The 9,005-nt window shown below is 37.9% G+C and overlaps 1 protein-coding gene across 1 annotated transcript in view; it reads right to left on the bottom strand.

Annotated features, from left to right (window-relative positions):
- Positions 1 to 877: 877 nt before the first annotated feature.
- The window catches only part of TXLNB (taxilin beta), a 43,338-nt gene continuing 35,210 nt past the window's right edge, over positions 878 to 9,005 (bottom strand). The window contains exons 7-9 of the mRNA XM_011356230.1: positions 5,220 to 5,312; positions 2,847 to 2,942; positions 878 to 1,621 (exon numbers count right to left, since the gene is read on the bottom strand). Coding sequence (XP_011354532.1) covers positions 878 to 1,621; positions 2,847 to 2,942; positions 5,220 to 5,312 — 933 coding nt within the window. The remainder of the gene's footprint in view (positions 1,622 to 2,846; positions 2,943 to 5,219; positions 5,313 to 9,005) is intronic.

Genomic DNA, 9,005 nt, shown 5'->3' with positions numbered 1-9,005 from the left:
TGCACAGACTTGCAATCTAACCCAAATGCTATTCTGTTACTCGATCAATTGGTTGAATTTATTGAGCTACCATTGGGTTACTTATTTTTGCCTAATATTACATGGCCTAAATATTGGTGTTCTGAACCTACTTCTGATTCATAGAGTAGTATAGTTTACTATAGTCCCAAGTGCAAGTAAGAGATAATATTTTTGATTAGCATCTAAATATTTTGCATGAAATTCAAAAAAAGATGAGAGAAATGTATATAAATATGTATATATGATATACATATGTGTATATATGTGCATAAGCACACACATATTCACAAATATATACATGTGTATATATACACATATGTACATATATACACATATATGTATTATATGCATATATTATATGAATATGTATAAATACATATATCTATATATGTGGTATATGCATATATTATATTTATAATGTTTAAATGAAACTTAGACATCCATTACTTATTATGGAACTTATTAAACTATATATGGAAATAAATACATCGCACTTTCAGTACTTATATATTGTAGTGGAAGTCTGTAAATACCAAATCTTACTGTTGATTAACAAATTGAATTAAGTACCATCTTAATGGCAAATTAATATAAATTTTCTACGCATATATTTCGTTGGCATTTGGGAAAATTATACTACCAACTAGTGTTATATAGAAAAGCTCCAAATTAAAGCTCAGTTATAAATTGAGAACAAATAGCAAAGTCCAAATGTGCTCTGCACAACATTTAAAAAGTGTTCTAATTAATTCTCTTCCATTAGACATCCCTAGCCGATAATGCCTCTTTCAGAAGCAATCTGTTAACGACAAAGATGTGAAGTCAGGAAGAGCGGCCTCCGAAGGCGAAGTGAGGCTTAGTCTGCTGGCTCCAGACTGGTGTCCTGTGCTGCGGCCGCAGGTGGAGGCTGCATATTGGGCTCACATCCAGGCACCCCAGCTGGAACTTGCTCACCTGAGGTGGGTAGTGAAGTAGGACCATTTACCTCCACAGCCGGTAGGGAGGTCTCGACTGGGACCTGTGGCACCTGACTGGAACCTTCTGCCTCTGGCTTCTGGCGCTGCTGATCAGCCTGTGCTCCAGCAGGGAGATCCTGGTCTTCGGGCTCTGCTCCCGACCTCACAGGGCTATTACTGCCCTTGGGGGGAGGTTCCGCTTCACTGCCTCCTTGAACCTCAGCCTGAGGAGCTAGGGTAGGCAGGGGACCCTCTGAATGGCATGAAGGGATCAGAGGCAATTGTTTCCGCTCCTTGAGGGCCGTATCACTGCCCGCTCCAGGACTGCTGACTTCTGGTTGGAATTCTATAGACTGGTGTAGGGGCGATTCTTGGTGATGAATTACCATGAACGCTGTGGCCAGACTTTTTACAGCGTCGTGAATGCTGTTGGCATCCTCTGTGTTAGTCTCTTCACCCACAGAGACAGTTGACTCTGGCTCTTCGTCGGAGGTGTTCTGACCTTGGCCATCCTTTTCAGACATTTTTGCTTCCCTAATTTTTTTGTAGAGTTCATTTCTCTCTTCTTGTAAAGCTCGACAGAGATTCTCTAGTCTCCCAATTTTCATCACGAAGCATTCATATTCTTTAGCTCTCAATGCTTTCTGTGATTTGAAAACACACACACACACACACACACACACAATATCATGAAAAGCAAAATTGCCAGGATGCTCTCTGGAGACAAGCAAACCCATGTGTCCAAGAATTTGTCTATTAAGCTCTAGAGTTTGAACATAGATTGGTGGCAGGACAGATGCTTGGTCAGAGACATCAATTCTTTTTTTTTTTTTTTTTTAGTTATTTAGAATTTAAGAAAGAAAGAAGGCAAAGCCTCTTTCTGTTTCCGTCTACAGCCACTAAAATTGTAGATGATTTTTTTCTGTTTGTAAGACTTAGAGGGTGTAAGCAAAAGCTTGTGGCAAAATGAATGAGATGGACTGGGACTTGGCCATCAGCAGTGCCTTATCTATTCTATAGATAAACTGCTATATGCTAATCCAGCAACTGTTTGATTTATGTTGATGAATAAAAAGCTCATCTCTTTGGAATTGGCTGCAATTTGGGATGAATTGTTAGAACAGTAATTATAACCAGAGAAACTCACCACACTCTAATTCATGATGCTGGCTGCTCAAACTGTTCAATGTTCCTTCTTTTCTCTAGAAATGTTGGCGCGTTTGTGCATGAAATTGTTCCTAATCATTTTACTCTTTCATCTCATCTTTGTGCTACTCTGTACCCATTAAGACTTTTTTTTTTAAAACTTGTTTACATGAAGAGACCTTTACTTGTAAGCCCTTCCTCTCAGATCAAGGGCCATGTATCTTTGCCTTTATAGTCTCAAAACCTACTCAGAGCCTGACGCAATATCAGTGTTTAAATGACCGTTAGGAGGAATTAAACAATATATCTCCAATCTGTCTATAAAATAGCACATATCCTAGATGCTTGGGCTAATGTCTTCTCTCTATATGTTCAAATTAATGAATTCATTCATTCTGTATCTGTTATGTGCCAAGAAAGACAAGTAAGACACTCATCAGGCCTTTAAGGAATTCACAGTCCAACGTGTCTGCTACCGCTTTGGGGACAGCTTTGGGATCAACAAGTAGGCAAGTGACTTAAAGGTCATAAAGCTCTTTATGAGACCAGACCTGATTCTGAATTACTCTGCTCTAATTACTTTTATTACAATTTCACATATAACACTCCAGAAAAATCGAGCCCTTTTTCAAAGATAATCATTTGTACTATTAGTTTATAATTTTCTAAGTATGAATATTTTGACTCGCCAGGGGAAATAAGGCAAGGGAAAAGCTTCCTCACCTCTTCGATCATATCCAACAGAGCTTTGTTACAGTTCTCAAACCGGGCTTTCCACGTGGCTGTGTCTTTTTCCAGCTTCTTCATTTTTTTAGTTGTCTATAGAAATTAAGAGTGTTTTAATATCAATCCTGAAGAGATAATATATCAAATAAGCTATTAGTTCCATATGTGACATCAAGAAAAGTTCTTTTGTTACCAGCTGCTGAAGCGAACACAAGTTCGATGTCAAGGAATAAAGATTGAGTGTGGCAGGTGGGGAGGGGCGGGGAGAGTATGATTTGTTCCTGAATCATCTAGGTCAGTGGTGAACAAACTTATTTGTATCAGAGCCAATTAGGGCCACACCGTTTTGTCATTGGTTTTTCTTTCATTTTAAATGAAAATAGCTTAATTTGGTCTCCAAAATAAGCTTACGATTCAGATTATTTACTTTATTGAATAGAAGACTATCAGCGAGAAAGCTGGCCTGGCTCTTTAGTCATTGAAATGTTGATAATATCTGGGCACATAGGAGGAGTAACCACACAAAAGCAGCTTTCTATTGAGAAAATAGACTGAGAAAGTCTTTACATTTGTAGAGTGCAATAGGGTTCGCAGGATATGATTACACACATTATTCATTTCATCCTTGAAACAGTCCCACAAGGAAGTTTATGCTCTCACCTCCACTTTATAAATAGGGGAGCTGAAATTCAGAGAAGTAGAGTAATATTCAGATGAGTTAGCAGAAGAGTAGGGACGGAGTTATTTCATTCCATTTAATGCAATGTGTGCAGAGTGTCTGCTGGTCACAGGCTGGGACTGGGTGTGGGGGATACAGAAGTGAATGAAACACAGCCTGTCTTTTTTGAACCTAAAACTACTCACGTTCCTGGTTGTTGGATCTGCTCTCTGATTGGATAAAGTGAAGGACAAGGCATGTCATTAGATGCAGTTTCCTTAGACAAACCACAGCTGGGCATTTGCTGCTTTGTGCCAACCTGCCTGAGGCTAGGTAGCCTCTGAGGCCAGAGGCTGGGCCCAGGCTGTCAGACCCTGGGTTCTATAGAGAAATTAGGTGAACTTCTAGTGGTTTTTTATTTGATCCTCTATTAACCAACTTATTAGATTGTAAACTTTTAAAAGTCATCAACTCTTTTAAAGAATTTGATGAAATCTATGGGGACACACAGAGAAATGCAGATATGTATATGAAAATTTTTTGCTAATTCTCAGGTCTACTTCTAAAACTCTATAAATGAACTCCAGATCAAGAACTCCTGCTCTTAATCTTTAAGATTAACATTTCTCTTAAGATTTATTCCAATCTTAAAACTATGTAATTTTTAAATAAACACATTTTTTTCCTGCTCTAATACTTATTCAAATCTTAAAACTCTATAATTAAAAAATTTTTTTAGTGGATAGATTTATCAAGAATTGGGAAACTGTAGCTGTTAACAAGTGTTGGCCTACTTAAGTTTGCTCATTGAATTGTGAAGTTTATCATACTATTTTATGAAAATGTTTTGAAAAGGGTGCTTTCTGCCCTTAAAAATAGTTAATGCCAATGCTTATTCAGAAGTACAATTCTGATGCTGATTTTGTTTTGGGAAAACACTGCATTGAATAAGATTTAAACATTATATCCCCACGATAATATGGGCACCTTATATTTGTGAAAGAATTTTGAATAGTTTAAAACTCTTTTAAAACATATTAATTCATCTGAACTTCACACTCTTGTGAAGTAGGCAAGAGAAATAGTACCTTGGGTTAAATATAAGAAAAATAAAGTTGAGGGAAGTTGAATGAATTGTCTAATATGACCTGATGAGTAAGAACACATCCAGATTTTGAATCCAAGCTTCCCTTGTCTCATGCAAAGACTCTGTCAGTTACATCACATTAGACATATCTCTTCTTCTAAGAAGGATCCTATGAAATGGTATTTTCTACTTTAATATTCTACTCTTGCATTTTTGTATGAAAGATTTTTTAATCTTCAGAAGACCAGGTATTTTTTTTGTTTTCAATATAAACAACATAATGTTAAACTGCAAGCTCTTTTCTTTTTCTTTCTTTCTTTTTCTTTCTTTTCTCTTCTTTTCTTTTCTTTTCTTTTTAAAGCTATCCCTGGACTAGAAAAAAAAATCTTCCTTGGACTGAAAATGTATTCTAGTGTTTTTGGACTCTTTTTATGATTAATTCAGGAAATACCAATACTTACTTACCAATAAAAAAATACAGTCTAAATTTCACTGGCACCTATAAATGTTTCATTACTTCATGAAATGCACTGGAATATCTTAGCGAGAGAAAAATGAACCCAAAGGAGAATTGCCTGTCAAAACAGAAAATGTCAATATTTTGCGTGGGATAAGCAATACTCACTTTATCCATTTCCTGTTTGAAAGTGGCAAACACCTCATTGCTTTTTGTCAGTGTGCTCTGGAACTCTTCAAACCTTCCAGAGTAGAGAGTGAGCTGCAAACAGGGAAAAGAATGGATCTATTTTAGGTCTGCTTTCTAAACGCTTCCAGAACAAAACAACATGCCATTGTTCATTATTTGAGAAGAAAAATGATTTAAGGGAATTCTCAATATAGTGTTAGTAATATGTTCAATTCTTTAATTTACTTTGAGATCAACCTAGGTCAGTGACTATGATTGACGTACTTCTTTAAAGAAAAATTAAATAATAAAATATGTCATCACTACTTTATTATATCATAACTTTTTGCAACAAACATTTATTGAGCTCTGAACATATATGTGGACTCTATGTCCAAAGTATTTAACATGTGGCTCCTGCTTTTGAGAGACCTGCACTCTTGATGGGAAGATGATCCCAAAGACAGCTTGACTGGGACAAGTGCCAAGGCAGGTATGTACAGAGCCTGATCAGAGAAGGAACCACGTTTCTGTAGAGAAGGTGAGTCTTGAACTTAATCCTGGAGGAAGTGAGATCGTAGACAAGTGAAAAAGAAGTGGTAAAGAAATGTGGGCTGGACATGGACTACAGCCGCTGCCATTAGGCAGATTGTGCCACTCTAAACAATTGCCATTTCCATTTTTGACACTGTGGTTTTGTATATTTATGAATACAGTGTTCTAGCCAATAGCAGTTTAATATCTCTTTTCATCAAAATCAATTTCTTGTACCAGTTTCTTACAGAGGGAAATAATGAGTCTTGAGGAAGAAACGCCTTTTTCTAATTTGCACAAAAACAACATTGTATGGGTTAGCATTGGCAAGTGTGTGGCTCACCACAGGAGTAGAGAGGAAGGCCTTTGGTACCTCCACATCTTTGACTCTAAAACTTGCCTTTGGGGTGAGAATAGGGCAAGATAGGAAAGGAAATACTTGCTTATTGGTGATAGTAATGCAATAATAAAATTTTGCTTTTGATAATAATTTTAAGATAGTATGTTTTGAAAGAGTGGAGATTTCATATGGATGAATCAAGTGAATAAAGCCTGAATTTTCAAATGAGTCTTTGGTACCCTTAAGTACCCCAAACAGCTCCAAGTCCTCAGATGGGCACGGGAACATCTTTTGTATAGAGAAGCAAGCCTGTAGCATCCAGCATCAAACAAGAACTTGAGGCTGCCCTTGGTAGGCCGGTTTGGTTGAATTACTGGCCAGAAGGCAGGCACCAGTTGACTAGCTGCTGGTACCTATGAGACTGATTTTTGAAAGCAGAGAACACACCAAAAGAAAGTCAGTGTAATGGAAAGTTCTCAGTCTTGGGGGTGGGAGTTAGAGGGAGTGTGTGGGAATCAAACAACCCCTAGAACCCAGAGAATTTGCTAGTCTAGAATGGTTCATTCTCAAATGATTCAGGATGGCAGAGGTTTCACTGCAGTGAACAAGAACAACAAAAAGAAAGCATAAAACCTTTTCATAAGATACAAATTTTCCAAAGAAAAGTTAAACAACAGCTGACTGTCATTTTGAAATCAGCTGTGTGAGTATGTGACAGCTTGGGGCAGTTCCAGTGATCTAAATTTTGTTTCTCATGATTCTTCGGCCTACAGATTAGTGAAGACTGGGTAAAGGGGCATCCAGGAGTTCATGGCCAGGAAAGTCTCTCTCTCTCTCTCTCTCTCACACACACACACACACACACACACACAATTTATAAGACAATAATTACTCTTATTACGTGCAATGCATTCTTGATATATTCAGTTGTTTCATTTTTTTCAAAGTACTGGATGGGATCCACTGACTTGATTTCAGGGCCGGTGAGTAGGTCAAGCTTCTCGATTGGAGAGGCTCTACCCTAATGTAAACTCCTGTGGGACTAGCTACTCATACTGCACATGACCCAGTGGCCTAGGGTGGCAACGACTACCTACAGCTGATCCTCTTCACCTTCTATCACAAAATTCAATCTTTTGCACTCTTGGCCAAGAGCTCCTATTATTTTTCCTATTTCCTCCCCTTTCTTTTTTTCAACTTTTTATTAATTCCAGCAAAGTTGCATGGGAGTTGCAGATACTATGGTCTCCTGAGCTGCCCTCCCCAGCCCTCCGTTGCAGCCCTGTAGTTGCAGGCTGCAGACAGAAAGGGACAGAGGTGAGTGCATGCAAGGTCCATCTCACAGAGGCAACCTTGACAGAATTAGCAAGAGCAGCCACACCCACCCCATCCTACTCTCTCCTTTATTTGGGCAAAATGTTCTTTTTGTCGCATCAGTGGGGCAGATGGAGAAGACAGACACACCCAGAGTGCCCAGGAATAGTGTCTTGCATCACTATTTCTTTTTCTGGTCTTTTTCTAGTAATTGTTTTTTGGTTTCCTCAACTTTTCCCCCTTTATAAAATTTATGGTAAAATACACATAACATAAAATTGCCCATCTTAACCATTTTTAAGTGCATAGTTGAGTATTGTTAAGTATATTCACATTGTGCAACCATTCTTCAGAAACTTTTTATCTTGCAAAACTGAAACTCTGTACCCATTGAACAACAACTCTCCATTCCCCTCTCTTGGTGACTGTTTTTAATATTCTGCTTTTCTTCCTATTTGATCTCATTGACATAGGTAACAAAACCTGTGTGAATTATAACTTTCTCAGGTAACCAACTCTAACTCTCTACTTACACTAAGAATGTACACTTTCTGTTTACTACATGGATATTTGTTTGGTAGTTTTTTCCCCCTCATTATTTTGATGACATGATGCATGCATCATATTCCTGCTCTCACTTTGGTGTTTCAGAGACACATGGAAGGGACATCCAGAGGTCATCCACAGTACCTCTCCTGGAGAGGCACGAATAGAAACAAACTATTCGAGGGTTAGTAATAACAGTAATTGCCTCAACATTCTACTTTTTTTTTTTTTAACAGTAGAAAAGAAAAGTTTTATTAGGAGCGATAGTACACTTCCAGATGCAGAAGCAGGCCTGAGCAAGAGAAGTTTGGCTCAAAGGCCGATATTCTACTTTTAAACAGGCTGAGTGACACACACATTCTTTTAACTGAGCACCAACTTTTAATTACAAACATTCACAGCATATAGGAAACAGAATGGTGTCCAGGAATTGTCTTAGCAAACTTGTATGATTTAGTTTGGGAACAAGTCCAATTATGAAAGCAGTTGCAGAGGCATCTCCTCTCATCCTGTATTGATAAATTGAGGACTTCTGAGTTGAAAGACTATGATTACCCGTCTTTAACAATTTACTCACTGATCTGTCCCCTTGGGCAGTATTTGGTGTCTGTGCTGTCAGGTATTGCTGACTTTCCACATCTACAACCATTTTCATCCATATCGATCCGATGAACACTCTACTTGTAGTGACAATTGCATCTCATTGATCATCTCTGACATTTACTCTATTGCCTTGGTTTGTATAATTGAAAACTAGACATCTCTTCTCCAAGTGAGAATCATGCCCCAAACTGGCATGCTGTTGTCTTATGACTGAAAAGTAACTTTCATAGAGGAAAACACAATACATCCTTGATATTTCCCTTGCTCAGATGATGCAAACAAGGCCTGTGGTCTCCCTCCCCAACCTATCACCCACTTTTAAAAAAGATATTGTAAAACCGGAAGACTTTGAGTGTTGTGCAAAATAACCTGTGATAGACTTTGTTTTTTAAAGGTTTAAAAGTTTAAAAAATATAATGTTGACAATTTTCCAGAGGAACCTGTTTAAA

This window comes from Pteropus vampyrus, unplaced genomic scaffold (assembly GCF_000151845.1).
Source record: "Pteropus vampyrus isolate Shadow unplaced genomic scaffold, Pvam_2.0 Scaffold24, whole genome shotgun sequence".
Classification (NCBI taxonomy): domain Eukaryota; kingdom Metazoa; phylum Chordata; class Mammalia; order Chiroptera; family Pteropodidae; genus Pteropus; species Pteropus vampyrus.
This window is presented reverse-complemented; position numbering and strand designations above follow the sequence as displayed.